Source organism: Prionailurus viverrinus, chromosome C1, assembly GCF_022837055.1.
Source record: "Prionailurus viverrinus isolate Anna chromosome C1, UM_Priviv_1.0, whole genome shotgun sequence".
Lineage (NCBI taxonomy): Eukaryota > Metazoa > Chordata > Mammalia > Carnivora > Felidae > Prionailurus > Prionailurus viverrinus.
In genome coordinates this window covers 110,015,253-110,029,748 of record NC_062568.1, presented here as the reverse complement: position 1 = coordinate 110,029,748, position 14,496 = coordinate 110,015,253, and the positions used below count along the sequence as shown (strand labels likewise).

Below are 14,496 nucleotides of genomic sequence, written 5' to 3'. Positions count from 1 at the left end.
TAATATACAAAGATAAATACGATACCGTCCCTGCCTTCAAGCTACTCACCATCCTTTACTGAGCACCTGTCAGTGCCCAGGACTGGACCAGGCTCTAGGGATACAAAGATGAATATGCCAGTATAGCCTAGTGGGAGGAGACAAATAACAAGGAAATAATGAGGGCTCTAGTAGAAAAGTATTTTACACAAAGAGGTAAGGAAAGGAACAACAGAGAAAGTCACAATCTCTTTTGAATGATGAGGGTTTGCCAGGTGGAAGGGGAAGGGGGTCCCAGAGGGAAGCAGAGCTTGGTTCCAGGAAGAACTGCATATAGGATGTGACTAGAAAATAGGGCATAAATCCTGCCAGAACTGAGGCTGGAGAGACGGGCAGGAGCAAGGGGTGGTGGGTCCTCGCTATACTGTGCTTAGTAGGTTACCTTCTGAGCCATAGGAAGCAAGATGATTAGCTTTGTGTTTGAGAAAGATCACTCTGGAAGCAGCCTAAAGAATGAAGTAGGGGAAGGACTGTTTTGGAGACTTGGGATAGTATCTCAGGCAGAACATAAGGAAGGCTTGGACTGGAACGATGGAGGCTGGAGAGAGACATGGATTGGAGAAAGTTTAAGGAGGTAGAATCCGCTGCATTGGGTTGGCATTTGAATGAGAAGAAAAAGGGAGGTGTCAAAAATGTTTCCTGAGTGTCTGGCGAGGAGTCTTACGCAATTAATTCGTGGTGGCACCTACTATGGGAGGTAGGTGCGCGCAGAGCGACCGCGGGCGGCTGATGGTTCAGCCCTTGGCCGGCGGGATTGGACACGTGAGTTGAGAAATCAGTCTGGGATCACTCTTCTAAACAGAGAAGAGGGGAAGAAAGGGGAAGCTGAGATTGAGAGGTTTTCTTCTTTGTCTCTTAGTAACTAACATTGCACCCGTGGCTCATCCCCCAGGGTTCTGCCTAAACGTCCCGGGGCGTTTGGCGGAAGCTTTCTAGGTCCCGACCCTGCGAACGCTGGACCAGCAGAGGGCGCCAGGTGGGCCGCGGCCCCAACCCCAGGGCGGCGTTATGGCCGCCGCGCGGGTGCTGCTGCTCCTGTCCGGGCGCGCGGAGTCGCCGAGCTTCGCCCAGAGTGTGTGTGGCCTCCTGGGCGCCGGGCCAGGGCTCGGGCCGTGGCCCACGCACTGCGGCTTGAAGCGAGGACGACTCGTCCTCTCGGACGGGCCATTCCCAGGCTCCTCGGCCAGGCTTCCGCTCCAGGTCGGGGGAAGGGGGACCCGGGGGAGGAGGGGACACCAGGAGGGGGGGAGCGGAGCAGGAGTGAAGAATCGAAGGAGGAGACCGGGGTCGGGCGGGAGCTGGCGTGAGAGGCCTGGGGTGCAAGTGTCGCCCCGACTCAACCTCCTGCCCCATCGCGCGCTGTCGCCCGACTTTTGCCCCAGTTCTGAAGCCTTAACCCGAACGGCTCCCTCCCGCCAGCGACCCCCTTTCTGCCCTTTTGCGGCCCTGGACCAGCAGCTCAGGACTCCGGGGGCCGAGCTGCCCAGCAACCGAGGTGTGGATCTGGGTGTGGCCGTCCTTCTGCAGTCCAGCGACCAGTCTGTCTTGTTAACGCGCAGGACACGCACCCTCAGCGTTTCTCCCAACCTCTGGGTACCCCCAGGTGAGTGCCCCGAGGACAAGATCCCAAGTCCAGGGAAGAAAGTGGCCCTTCACCCAACAATGTTATTCCCAGTTTCCAAAGGACAGAGAAACAGGCCCAGAAATGTGGTCGGTCCCCTTTTCACAAAGGATCACAACGGCATCAGCGCCCATGGGAGGGAGTAGTGTAAATAGTGTGTGGGGGGTGGGGGGGGGGTGTCCCCGGCCAGGAACACCACCACTTACCTATCGGTCCCACTGTTGTCGCAGGTGGGCACGTGGGACTTGATGAAGAGGTAACCGGACTGCTGGCCCAACCTTCACCCTGCCCTGAAACCCGAGACTGGGGCTGCCTTGGGTGTGGGCAGAGGGGCTTGGAGGAGTCTGGCACCTGCCACTGTGACCTGTCCTTTGTTGCTCCCAGCTGTTGGACGGAGGGCTGCGAGAGCTTCAGGAGGAGACTGGACTACAGCTGCCCCACGGCCAGTTCTCTTGGGTCCCTCTGGGGTTATGGGAGGTGAGACAGGAAGGTGGCAAAGGTCCCTTCCTATTTAACTAAGAGCCCTTAACAATTTCTTCTTAGTCCTACCTGCCTTGGCCCAGGAGAAACATTGGGGGCCGGGGGGAGGGAAGTGGAGTCCCCAAATCCACAGTCTCCACCTGGGTCCCTCCTGCACCATCTCGACCCTGCGCTTCCTCAGCTGTATTTACAGTCTCAGAAAGAGACAGGAAGTTCTCACTTTTGTTGTATTCTTCTCTTAGTCTGCCTACCCTCCTAGGCTGAGCTGGGGTCTCCCCAGATACCATCACATCATTCTCTATCTACTCGTGGTCTCCTGGGAGTCACAGCAGCAGCTGCAGGTAGGGCTGGTGGTGCAGGAAGGAAATGGGGGCTCAGGAGTCCATGCAGACTGGTTCTGTGACTAAGATGGGGGGGGGTCAGAGATAACCAAGAAATCCAACAGCCCCTGTCCCTGCCCCAAGTCTGCCTCCTTTCCACCTGTGGGTAGTCTGCAACCAAGAACAGGCCTGCAACCAAGAGAGAGGCCATGGCTAAGGGACCTACATGTCTGGCCCCAGGCCCGGATCCAACCAAACCCAAGTGAGGTGAGTGCCTTTATGTGGCTGGGACCAGAGATAGCAGCTGCCGTGGCTGCTGCAGAGGATGGGACAGAGACACTCACACATCTTCCCCGGGACCTACCACCCTCTGTCCTGTAAGTAAGAGCTTCTGCCTCACCCCCCAAATACCAACACATACGCGTTGAGAAGTTCCACTTCTCTCCCCTCCTCAGGAGGGAATGTTGCGTGGTGAGGGAGATTGAGGGAGTGGGTTGGTCAACTGATCATGAAGAGAGCACACAAGATCAAAGACACTGTCCATCCGAGTCCAAGGGTTCCTGTTCTGACTGGTTAGCACGGACTCCCACTCTCCCAAGGGTTCAGGTCCTTTACCCCCCCTTGAATCTGTTCCTTCCTGTAAAATGAGGTCAACACCCACCCACCCACCCAGCCCTCTCCTGCCATGGCGGGAGGATTCGGTGAAGTGGGCTAAGCCACAAGGCACAGCCCAGACAGGAGCTGTCACCATGCAGTACAGTGGAACTAGGGGAGGACGAAAGAGCTCAACCCCTGCCCTTGCCCACATCCACGCTGCTGCGGACGACCCCGACCACAGCAGAAGGCAACGAGAGGGTCAGCGCTGGGACCAAGTTTGCCCTCAGGCTCTGGCTGCAGCATCTGGGCAGGTAAGAGTAAAGCACTTGGCCCCGCAACGTTGGCCGAATGCTCCACGGGGGACAGGAGGGAGGAGCTGCTCCTGGAAGTCCTCTGGGGGACACCCCCACCACCCACCCCCACCAGGGCCTGCAAACAAGAACGGAACCTGGGACCCTTTCCCCCACTTGCCCCAAACCAGGGATCTGGAGAGTGAGGTGTGGAACTCCCTCCCCAACCCCCCTCCGAGACATTCACAGAACATTCACAACCTTTATTGTAGATAAGAACTTTGCTACAACTTTGGGAATAAAAAGTAAAATTACAACGTAGGTCTTAAGCCCCAGAGGAGCCTGAAAAAGGAGAATGGGGAGAGCATGAAGTCCTCCCACCTCCCAGAAAAGGTGCAGAATGAGCCAGACCTAACCCTGGGGCCACGGGCCTTTAGCAGCTCATGGCCCAAGCTGGTCAGCATAGGAAACACTGTGCACTTAAATATATAAATAGAGACCCAGGCAATAGGCCAGGCCCTGCTCCCAAACCCCTGGGGATCAGAGCTAAGGCCTTATCTCCTCCGCAGTCACACTGGGAAGTAGGAAGCAGGGGAAGTCATCTTTGGAGTATTTTGGTTTTTCTTGTTTATGTACAAAAAAATCTGCAACCCAAAATAGAGTTCTCTGTCCATGTGTCGGCCTGTCTTAGCTTCTCCACTTGTCTGTCTGGCCGAAGAGAATGGAATGGACATGAAGAGACCATGGATGTAGGGAAGGAACAGAACCATAGGTTTGGGGAAGAGAGAGCTCTAGAGGACAAGAGAAAGGCCCCTGCCCTCCACCCCACCCCCAGGCTCTAGTGGATTCAGCCCTTCTCCCAACTCACACCCCATCACACACGTGCCTCCCGCTGCCTAGGTTAACATACCCAAAGGAATGTGCCAACCATCTAAAGAACATTTCCAAAAATAGAACCCAAATGTCCTTAAAAAGAGGTTAAATATTAACCCTTTGGGTGCTGGACTTGTCAGGCAGAGATAAGGCCCAAAACAGGCATCCATGAAGGTCTTTCTGGCCTTTGGCCAAAGCCCCCTGAGGGGTTGGAGTGGCCAGGGGTCTGGACCCCACAGCGCACTTGCTCAGTGAAGTTTCCATAATCCAAGGGACTCAGTCCAGGGAAATGATGTCTGACCGGCATCCAGTCAAAGAGGGACCCGAGGACAGGGGTCCCGCATGCCCCTCCCTCAAGGCCCCCCCAGGGGCCACAATGCTACTGACGCGGCCAGGAGGGGGTGCTGGAGTGGTGCTGCGGTGAGAGCTCCCCAGTGTGGGGGCGAGTGGGCCCAGGAAGTGGGAAGGGGTCCCTCGGTACTGGAAGAAGTGGCCAAGGGCATCCTGTTCGTCTAGCGAGGTGATGACGGAGGGACCATAGTGCTGGGAGGAATCAAGGGCACAGTTTAAGATTTTCTCCTGACTTCACCCGGCCTCCCAGTCACTCATCTCAGAAATAGCCGGGGATAATTCAAATCCTCCGGATCCCAAGGTACCCTCTGAGAAGCAGGAGAGATTCTCTTTCTTTCCCCTGCTTCCCCATACCCTACCCGATTCCCTGCCCTGAGACAGCCCCTCCATCTTGCTAGGTTCTTGGCCTTGTGGGCGTCTGAAATGTGTGGAATGTCCGGCCAGGGCAGGCATGGCGCTCAACTGCACGTGGGTGTGGGGGGAGGTTGTGTGTGAATAGTCAGGGGCAGGATTCTAAAAACTCCGGAGACAGGACGGTAACAAGGGATCAAAGAAGACATGGGTGAGAATCTGAAGAAGCACCAGTGGGGCCTGGGAGGGAAATAAAGTGCCCACACCCTCCTTAGGCCCCCCAGCTCCCACCTTCCCTCACAGAGAGGCAGATTTAGTTCTCAGGGGAAAGTGAGGGGGAGGGGACCCATCAGTGCCTAGATAGGAAGCTTCAGAGATCTGAGATCTTCATGGGACAAGGGACCACTTACCTGACTCTCAGTCTGAAGGAAAGAAAATAAATCTAAACCTGGTAGGAAAAGAAAAATCAAAATCAGCCTCCTGTCTGACCCCTTCACGCCCCCCCCCCCCCCAAAAATCCTTTGGATTGTAGCCCTTTGCAAGACAGCCAGAAGGCTTTGAAAAGGAGCAGGGCTTCTGATCTGCTTTCAAGGGCACACGGGGCAGGGCAGAGCCCACCCTGTGGTCAGTGTCCTACCTTGGATATCCGCCCCCAGTGGGAAGGCAGGTGGGTACTCATGTAGTGGGAGACTGGACAGGAAGTCCCCGCCCAGTGTACCCACGGCAGGGCTCCGTAGCACCGAAGATGGCTGGTGACCAGATGTCAGGACTCTGTGAGGAGAGAGGAGGAGCTGGGCAGCCAGCGAACAACAGACGCCCTCACCCAGCTCAGCTTCCTGAGTCCCCTCTCTGCCCCGGGGTTTGTCCAGTGATCAGAAAGCATTTCTGACTTCTTTCTCTGCCCCTTCTGCTGCGGACTCAGCCTATTTCCTCATACCCTTTGCTTCCAGGTAGAGCCGGAATGGCAGCCGAGGTGACAGGACAGTGCTTTTTGGTCGGGGGCAGGTCCTCCTCATCTGATGAGCTCTCTATTGTCAAGTCGATAACTTCAACCTTCTTCTTACTCTCTGATGGATTGCCCTCTTGGACTGGGCTGTACTGGAGGCCTGTGGGTGGTAAGAGGACTGTGTCTCAGAGAAGAGGCCATCCAAGACTCAGTTCGGCTGGGGGACAGGGGGTCACTCACCATCCAGCCCATACCCTGGCGGGGGGCAAACCTCAGATGCCTCCTTCTTGGGTTTCATTGGGCACCAGGATCCATCTTCCATGAACTGTATCTCATCACAATCCGAACAGGAATTAAGTATCTCCATGAATAAGCTGGGGGGAAGGGGAGATAACGGGAATTCATGAGGCTGGGAGATAGCTGGGAACAGTAGCCAGGGAGTTCTGGGACTCACCTTCCTGAACCTCAGTTTCCTCATCTGTGAAACAGGGATATTATTCACCCCTACTCACCTCTCTTGAGTTGTCAGAATCAAGTAAAGTATGTAAAAGAGCTTTGCAAACTTCAAATGCTACGTTTTCAAAAAAAAAAAAAAAATACATTCTAAGCATGTGTTTCACATAGTACTTGTGACAAGACAAAGGAGCAGAGATATAGAACTTCATAAATCTTCTCGATGAGGGCCATAATTTAGGCTCTGGAAGGGGGTTAGGACTAGCTAGATCTGCACATCCAAATCTTCAAAAGAACATTTTGCCACGCTCAGTGAGAGGTCAGGTAGTTGTTATAGGTGTTATATTGTAACAGTTCAATACATTGACGCCGCCACTTACTAACAATTATAACTTTGAGCAAGATAATCTCTCTAGGCCCCAGCTTCTTCACCTGTAATGACAATATCCATCTCACAGGGTTAATTATGAGGATTCGATGAGATGAGATATGCAATGTGCTCAGCATGATACCTCATGCAATAAATCCTCAGTGGTGGAAATATACACAGTCGACCCTGAACAAAACGGGAGTTAAAAGCACTCACACGCAATCAAAAATCCATGGACATGACCTCACACACAATCAAAATTCCATGGACAACTTTTGACTCTCCAAAACCTTAACTACCAATAGCCTACAGCTGACCAGAAGCCTTACCAATAGCATCAAGGGTCAATTAACACATTATTTGGTATATTATGTGTATTACATACTGTATTCTTACAATACAGTAATCTAGACAAAAGAAAATATTAAAATCATCAAAAAGAAAAATACCATTTATATTTACTGTACTGTATTAAAAAACCCCATGTATAAGTGGACCTGTGTCGTTCAAGGGTCAACTGTATATTATAAAGAGGATAAATTATACGTATAACACATAAAGGGGTGGATAGGTTAAGAGCTGGGCTTCGTGGAGGGGAAGGAAGCCATCTTGACCTGTCGATGGGAGGGTTCCTAGTGGATGTCGAAGGTAAAAGGAAGCAGAATGCAGAGCAGCCCTACCCATCAATGATAAGAGATTCATAAGGAGCCTTCTTGTCGCACACAGGACATGTCCACGTTGGCTTCTTCTCATTCATCTGTAGATAAAGGGCAGCATCGAAGCTCTGCAGGTGGGCGCAGGTGAGGGCACGACAAGGGACTGTCAGGCGCATCTTCCCTAGCTGGGAGGAGACAAGTGCTCTGGTCACAGTCCCTACATCCCGGGAAGCCTCACTCTAGTAGCTCTAGGAGCCCTCATCTGGGTCCAGAGTTTAGCCCCACCCTCCTCCCTTCTCATCTCCCTTGTACCCACCGGGCACATGAGTGACACCCGGAGACTTGTAGTGGCCACCTCACTGTCCGGGTCAGCGGTCAATTTCTCCTTGACTGAAACAAGAATGAGGCCAGAGCCATGGGGTCAGCAAAGCTGGAGATGAAGCCTGGGAGGTGGTGAGGCCAGAAGCAGATGGTTCTGGCTGAGAGGCAGCTGGGCAGAGTGCCTCTGGGGACCCATGGGATGTCACATGGGAGTGGTCTTTGGAGGCCAGTGGAAGATCACATGAAGACTGAGTGCCAGGGAGAGATTTCCCTGACCCCAAAGATGCTTAAATATAGCTGGGTGACACTTTGGCAGAGATGACTTAGAGGGAACTGAAACATCAAAAGAGATTAGATTAGATGATCCTTAAGATTCTTCCCACTCTCAAGCAGCCATATTCCAGGAAGGCTGGAGGCAGGGTCTGTGAGGTGCAAAGCAAATGTATAACTGAGAGTGAGAGGGTGTCACTCAGTGCCTGGGAGTGGTCTGACTTCTCAACCATGAAGATCGGTAAGGGGATGAGGGGAGGGTTAGGGTTCACGTGAGCGGTGAGGTATATTGTCACAGGTCAGGTATGGGTTTGGCGATAAAGGCTGGAGGACCAAGAAAACTTGGATCCAAATCAGAGTGGTAAAGAGGGGCAGGACATTACTCACTCAGTGCCCGAGAGTGGTCTGGGTTCCGGATACCCTTTGCTCTGAGTTTTTGTAGGAGGGTCCCTGCAGTCAACTGCCTCACCAGGTACACAGACAAGGAGTAGTTCTACTTGGAGGCAGGGGGAGGTAATTAGCCTTTGCTCTGCACATCATCACCACCACACCACCACCACCATCACCACCACCACTCCAACCCTTTGTCCCGTGAGGACCAGAGACAGCGGGTTAAGACAGAACGACCCATAAAGAGGAAGATGTTTCCCTAAACCCAAGACACTGGATGATTCCCCCTCACGCCCTGCAGGCTTCTCCAGGCTCCCTGCCTCAGCCTTGCTCACCCGTCCAAACTCAGATGACCAGTTGACCACGATGGTGTTGGGAACAGTGGCCGAGAGTCGAGCCAGGGGTGTGATGTTGATGGGGCGGCTGGGCCTCTTGGGCTCAGCCCCATTCTTGGTAGGGGGAAGATAACCCTGGAGAAAGGAGGGACTGGTCAAGACATCTTATCTCTCAGGTTACTCACGTCTTGGAAGGAAGGCCAGCTCACTCGGTGACCAAGGAGATGGGGGCCCATTCAGTGACTCCCAAACCCAGAGCACTATCTAGGGCTGTGTGCGGGGTTTATTCCTGGGGAGGAAGGAGAGCTTATTCATTGGCCAGGGAAATAGGAACCCACTCATGAGTTCCTGAGCAGAAAGAATAGGGACACCCCACTTCTTCCAACTCTCAGCTCTGAGATCATCACTCCAGAGAAGTCTTCCCTGTCCTTTGGGTTGAATGAATGTCCCTCCTCCAAGTTCTCCATCAGCCCTGTCTTAGTATCCTCTAGATTATATTGATCCATCAGTAAACTGAGTCCCTATGATGTACCAGGCACTGTGCTAGGCATATCTCTTTCATAATAGGTTTGCAGTTACCATTCAAGAACTGAAACAGGGAAGAGAGAACTGCTAGAAGGGGAGAACATTTACCGGCAGGGGGCACAGTTTCCCATTGACCTTGACAAAGAGGTTGGGGGGGAAGTAATCTTCCTGGGGGCAGCTGGTCTCACAGAGACAGAACCTGGTAAGAGATGAGAAAAGATGAAACAGCAAGGGAGGCAGTTTCTTGAGTTGCAGCTGGTGGAAAGGCAGGGGACCTCAGTCATTCAGTCATGGATCTCTGTAGCCCTCGGCATCCGACAAAAGTCCCAGGGTTGGGGTGGACACAGCAGAGCAGGGCCATCCTCTAGCAGGATCTATCATACCCTTATTTCATTCCCACCCCCCAACAGGAGCCCAGCAGGGAGGGATGGAGAGGATCAACTCACCTTAGCTGCACCTGTATAGTGTAGTCACATTTGGCTCCTGGCAGAACCTCTCTGTGACAAGAAGGAGAGGGAGACATGTCAGGATGTGTCCCCCGGAAGGCAGGGCTGAACAGAGACACAGAAAGTTAAATGTCCCAGGGACAGAGAAGAGACACACCAGAGAATGAGAGACAAAGCAGGTGCAGAAGGATGGACAGGCAGAATGGGACAGAAGAGGAGAATGTCAGGGGGCAGAGTCCAGGGGTAACACCCAGGATGCTGGGAGAGATGTACCTGGAGGTGAGAATCTGCTGCACTTGTTGGGGTGTGAGGGCAAAGGTAAAGTGTGCCTCTTCAAACCGCTGGCTAGAAGTGGACGCTGGGGACACAAAGGGGCAGTTATTCCCCAGCCCATGCACAGGCAGCCACGGAGGCTGCCCCCGTCCCAGGCTGCCAATCCCACGGAACTAAAGCCTAAGAAAGGCCCGGGCAAGAGGCATGGAGTCAGGAGGAAGGTGGAGGAAGATAGAGCCATACCGAGGGTGGTGGGCCGGATGAGCTCCCCATAGACTTCATAGAAGGGCAATGGTTTCATGGTGACGTCAGGGTGCACGGGCTGGGGCAGAGGGGGGTGAATGTCCACTTCACGCTTGGGGCCCAGCAGGGGGCCAGGGGCCAAGAGGGCCGGGGGAATGGGAGCTAGTGGACCAGGGGAGCCGACAGGAGGGGTGCCGGGGGGCAGAGAGAGCAGGGAGAGATCAGAGGGCCCCAGGGTCTTCCGGGGAAAGCGGCGGCGATATAGTTCTTTGATCTTCATCTGGACACTGGGGGCACAGCTGGACTTGAGGAGGTGCAGGGCCTTGGCCAGGAGCTCGTGCTTCCGTCCACTCTTGTTCCGGCCAGCAAAGCCGAGCAGCACCTGAAGCTCAGACACCCGGAAGCTCATCACCATGTGCTGTGGACAACACAGACACTTGAGAATCCTGCCGAGGATGCTGGGTCTGAGCTCCCAAATAGGCAATGCCTCTTTCCGCCCCCCGCGCTCATCTGAGAGACACTCCGCAGCCAGTGGGTTACTGCCAGACAGCCACCCTGGCCAAAGGGACACCTCAGTCCCATTTCAGCAACCCTCAGGTCAACCTGACCCCCAGTCCCCCAGAGCTGCAGTAACCCTACCTCCCTATGCCTGTAAGTTGGCCAGGTGGCACAGGGGGCAGACAGCAAGTCATCCACAGGCACACCTCTGAGTCCACTATGGCCTCTTATCTCCATCCCCGCCTTGAGCCTAGACACTCCTTTAAGCTGCTTATCTCCTCTCCTGCTCTTTCTCAGAATCTCAGACCCATCCTAGCTTCCTGGGAAGAGGCTAGGAGACAGGGAGAAGGAGGGGGAGGAGAGGATTCAGGCCAGACAGCCCCACAGGGAAGAAAGGGGGCAGGTGGCTGGAGGATTGTGCCCCCTGGTACGCCCCTCCCAACACCTCAATCCACCTCAGCTGTTTTCCCCAAGCCTCTGAAGCTTCTGTGGCCAGGGTTTCCAGGTCAGGGTTCAATGACTGTAACTCCCCCAAATCCTTTCTAAGCATCATTTACATAACCACTGCTCTCTCGGGCCTGTTTTTCAGGGAGGCAGATGACAAAATCTTGGGGCAAAGGGCTGCCTAGTAAATCACTGAGTCCAGGCTGCCTCCTTGTTTACCTGTTTACTCCATCTGCCAGGAACTAATATCCTGTTTCTCTCCTACATAGAGAACGTTAAGTGATCCCCGCCCCCCTGCCTAGTGGTGGAAGAGGAGAGGGAGGCCCAGGGAGGATGAGGAGAAGCCGCGGGGCTCCTGAGCCAGGGTGCAGAATCCAAGTTCCCCTAAAGGCAGCTGGGCCCAGGGGACTAGACTTCAAGCCCGCCAAGGAGTATGGCTCCATTTCAAAAGGCAGAACAAAGCCAGGAGGCAGGGGGATGAACCCAATGGTTTTTTAAGGTTCTGTGACATGTCCTCGGATATGGTTACCCTCAAAGACCGTGTGGCAGCAGGAGGGCACAAGAAGCTTTCTCCTTAAAGGACGCCCTCCCGTGAATCTCTGGAAGACCTTGGCATGGGCAGGCCTTGCTAGCCTTCCACAATTCTCCCGCTCACGGGGGGTTTTATGGTTTTGGACCCCTTTTGAGGAGTGTGATGAAAAACTTGTTCTTATACCCTTCTCCCACCCTTATTTCCTCGGTACCGTTTTTATTTCTCCATTTCCATTAGCTTTGTCAAGGACCCCCACCCCCACCCCCCACCCCCACCCCCCCCCCCGTTCCCATCGCATAGTTTCACACTCCTCTACGCCTCGGCCCTGCCCGAAGCTTCGATTCACCCAGGCAGCACCTTCCCCTCAGCCTCCGGGATGCTTCGGCCCCACCCCTCGATCCAGGCGCCCGCACAGCCCCGCCCCCTAGGTCTCAGCCGCCTACTGGTACTGCCCAAGGCTCGGAACCCAGGAGCAGCCCCAAACCTCCATCCTCTCCGCCGCACCTCCCCGAGGAGCCTCCTGTGCATCTATCTGCCCCCCAGTCCCATCCCCACATCTGCCCCCTACTGTCGCATCTCCTGGCCTCGATCGGCTCGCCCCCTAAGCCTCTACAGCAGCTTTTACCCCTGGCCCTTCTCCCACCTCTGCCCCTACTGCCAAACCCGACTTCTACCCCACGTCCCCGCCCCCTGAGCCTCGGCCCCCAACAGCTGCAATTCCCCTCGGCCCCACCCCTACATCTGCCCCGCGGCCCCGCCCCCGGAGCCCCGCCGCAGCCCGGTCCTCGCCCACAGCCACTTCACTTCTCTCCCACCCCCAGCAGCCAGTCCCCGCCACGTCTCCAGCCCCCTCCCGAGCCCTCAGCACCCAGTCTCGGTCGCTTCCCTGACTCGGCGTTCCGCCGGGCTCAGTCCAGATGGGGATGGGGGAGGGGGCCGGTACCTTTAATTCGCCCAGCTCCGCCATCTTGAGACATCGCAGGCGCCGGAGCCGGAGCCCGAGCTCAGGCCCAGGGACCGGCGCGCAACTCTCCACCCCGGCGCCGGCCGCAAATGCCGCCTGCTCCGCCCCGTCCGGCCCCCTTACACCTCCCCTTCCCGGCCCCGCCCGCCCGGCTCCGGACAGGCCCCAGCCTCAGCCCCTCCCTCCGCGGCTGGACCCAGCCCCTGCACGTCTTTGGCCCCAGTGCAAGACCGGAGGGAGCGGAGCCTGAAAGATCGCGGGGTTCCCGGGGGTGCCGAAGAGGAGGCGGACCCGAAGTGCCTGGGGGAGGGGGCTCTGCCACGCCAGAGTTGGGAGGGGTGAGCTTTTAGAGAGCCAACACTACTTGAAATATGGAGGGAAAGTATCGAGAACTGCTAAATCTAAGAGAAATGGGGGAGGGGTGAAGAAGTTGGAGCGAATACCCTCATCTCTCTCTCTCTACAAGTTTAACCAGCTAAAGTCAAGAGTTCTACCAACTCGGGAAATGGGCGAGATCTGATCCATTCCGGAGAAGCTATGACTAGTTGTGACTAGTTCAGTTCCAGACGGCTATTCTCAGTACTTCGCCCCTACCCCCACCCCTCCACCAGCCAACTGCAGTGTTGCTCGTGGTTCTGCCGTAGGACTCCGGCTCGGCAGCAAAAAAAGTTTGGTTCGATGAGCGGGACTTACCAGCACAGTTGCAGGGAGCGGGGAGGGGGCTCGGGAAGCTCTGAGGGTGGGCTGGGGAGGTGGGGGGAGGGGGCCCCGCGCCGCTCCCGCGGTCTACGAGGCTGGAGGTCGGTCCGGCAGCTGGACGCTGCAGCCGCAGCTCCGCCCGGCCGGGAGCTCCGCCCGGCCCAGCGCTGGGGCTCGGGCCGCCCCCTCCGGAGCGAGCCCGCCAGGGCTGCCGAGACTGAGGGAGGGGGCGGAGTCTGAGGCGGGAGAGGGAGGGACTCCCAGCGGGCGCTGAGAGATTAACTCCTCGAGTGAGTGGATCCGAAGGTAGGACTTTCTTGAATCTCATCCTTCTCACTGTTGCTCTGACCCCTTGCCCAGGTGTACCGGGGTGGAGTCATGCTGCAAATAAGACCGGGGCGGAGGGGGACCGGGATCTGTCTGCTTAAAGAGGTTCGTACTTGGAACGAGACTCTTCTCCCTGGGGGAAAGCCTGAGCTACTAGAACCCAAAGTGTACCTGAGCCCTAACTCTCCCTGTAGCCCCTCACCCCCTACCCGAATACGCAGACTGTCACCAGAGACCCCACGCCCTTGGTGTAGCTGAAGGTAAGCAGCGGGGAGGATTTCTTACCCAAAAAGTCATCTCTCTTCCCCTCTCTAAACTACTTACTCTTCTTCAAAGCCTCTGACCTTTCAGAGACTTCCATGCTCAACCAAGCTAATCACTCATGCAGGTACCAAGAAAGCACCAATTTTAGGGCCATTTACCCAAATTAGATACTGGGGGAACTCATAGCATATTATAGTGAGTTGGCTGGGACCTAAGCGACAATGTCATTTGTTCAACAAACATTTGAATGCTGTTCAGAGGTCGTTAGGTGCTGAGGACATAAAAAGCCTTGCAGGACCTCTCAGTCTAGCAGCGCAGCAAGACAGTTAAACCTATAATTGGCAAGGGGCGGCAGCGAGGCTCAGTCAGATAAGAGTCAGACTCCTGATTTTGGCTGGGGTCACGATCCCAGGGTCATGAGATGGAGCCCCGCATTGGGCTCCACCCTGAGCATGGAGCCTGCTTAGGATTCTCTCTCTGCCCCTCTCCCCTACTCGCACTTGCTCTGTCTCTAAAACAGACAACAAAAACCACCCATAATTGGCATAAAATAGTACTTTAATAAATAATATAAATAATCCTCTCATTTAGATTAAACCTTCAGTATAATCATTCCCA

General features: G+C 55.1%; 2 protein-coding genes across 8 annotated transcripts; one reads left to right on the top strand and one right to left on the bottom strand.

Moving 5' to 3' along the window:
• The first annotated feature begins 295 nt into the window (after positions 1-295).
• Positions 296-6,009, top strand: NUDT17 (nudix hydrolase 17). Of its 4 annotated transcripts, none has more exons than XM_047872431.1 (8): positions 296-1,239; positions 1,459-1,642; positions 1,891-1,916; positions 2,045-2,137; positions 2,383-2,481; positions 2,701-2,837; positions 3,299-3,368; positions 5,873-6,009. In XM_047872431.1, the coding sequence occupies exons 1-8, from the start codon at positions 1,048-1,050 to the stop codon at positions 5,897-5,899; spliced, it is 828 nt and encodes a 275-aa protein (XP_047728387.1). In that variant the 5' UTR covers positions 296-1,047; the 3' UTR covers positions 5,900-6,009. The 4 variants fall into 4 exon arrangements, with proteins under 4 accessions (XP_047728387.1, XP_047728384.1, XP_047728383.1 ...); XM_047872428.1 differs by having other exon boundaries at positions 3,221-3,368; XM_047872427.1 differs by having other exon boundaries at positions 3,134-3,368.
• Positions 3,596-13,410, bottom strand: PIAS3 (protein inhibitor of activated STAT 3). 4 transcript variants are annotated; one of them, XM_047872422.1, is made up of 14 exons: positions 13,282-13,410; positions 10,151-10,568; positions 9,908-9,992; positions 9,635-9,685; positions 9,297-9,387; positions 8,664-8,798; positions 8,326-8,431; positions 7,664-7,737; positions 7,372-7,532; positions 6,109-6,242; positions 5,860-6,028; positions 5,560-5,693; positions 5,333-5,370; positions 3,596-4,763 (listed from the first exon to the last, which is right to left on the bottom strand). In XM_047872422.1, the coding sequence occupies exons 2-14, from the start codon at positions 10,563-10,565 to the stop codon at positions 4,497-4,499; spliced, it is 1,860 nt and encodes a 619-aa protein (XP_047728378.1). In that variant the 5' UTR covers positions 10,566-10,568; positions 13,282-13,410; the 3' UTR covers positions 3,596-4,496. The 4 variants fall into 4 exon arrangements, 3 of the variants coding, with proteins under 3 accessions (XP_047728378.1, XP_047728377.1, XP_047728379.1); XM_047872421.1 differs by lacking the exon at positions 13,282-13,410 and adding an exon at positions 12,568-12,691; XM_047872423.1 differs by lacking the exon at positions 13,282-13,410 and adding an exon at positions 10,790-10,900.
• Positions 13,411-14,496: the final 1,086 nt, after the last annotated feature.

Bases quoted from the DNA above. Each gene is read 5' to 3' on its own strand.
- NUDT17 (XM_047872427.1), top strand. From the start codon at position 1,048: ATGGCCGCCGCGCGGGTGCTGCTGCTCCTGTCCGGGCGCGCGGAGTCG. The intron at 1,240-1,458 runs GTCGGGGGAAGG...CCCTCCCGCCAG, and splicing joins CGGCCAGGCTTCCGCTCCAG to CGACCCCCTTTCTGCCCTTT. The intron at 2,138-2,382 runs GTGAGACAGGAA...TTCTTCTCTTAG, and splicing joins TCCCTCTGGGGTTATGGGAG to TCTGCCTACCCTCCTAGGCT.
- PIAS3 (XM_047872423.1), bottom strand. From the start codon at position 10,885: ATGGAGATAAGAGGCCATAGTGGACTCAGAGGTGTGCCTGTGGATGAC. The intron at 5,694-5,859 runs GTATGAGGAAAT...CTCTCCTCACAG, and splicing joins GCTCTACCTGGAAGCAAAGG to AGTCCTGACATCTGGTCACC. The intron at 5,371-5,559 runs GTAGGACACTGA...TTTTCCTACCAG, and splicing joins ACTGGGGGCGGATATCCAAG to GTTTAGATTTATTTTCTTTC.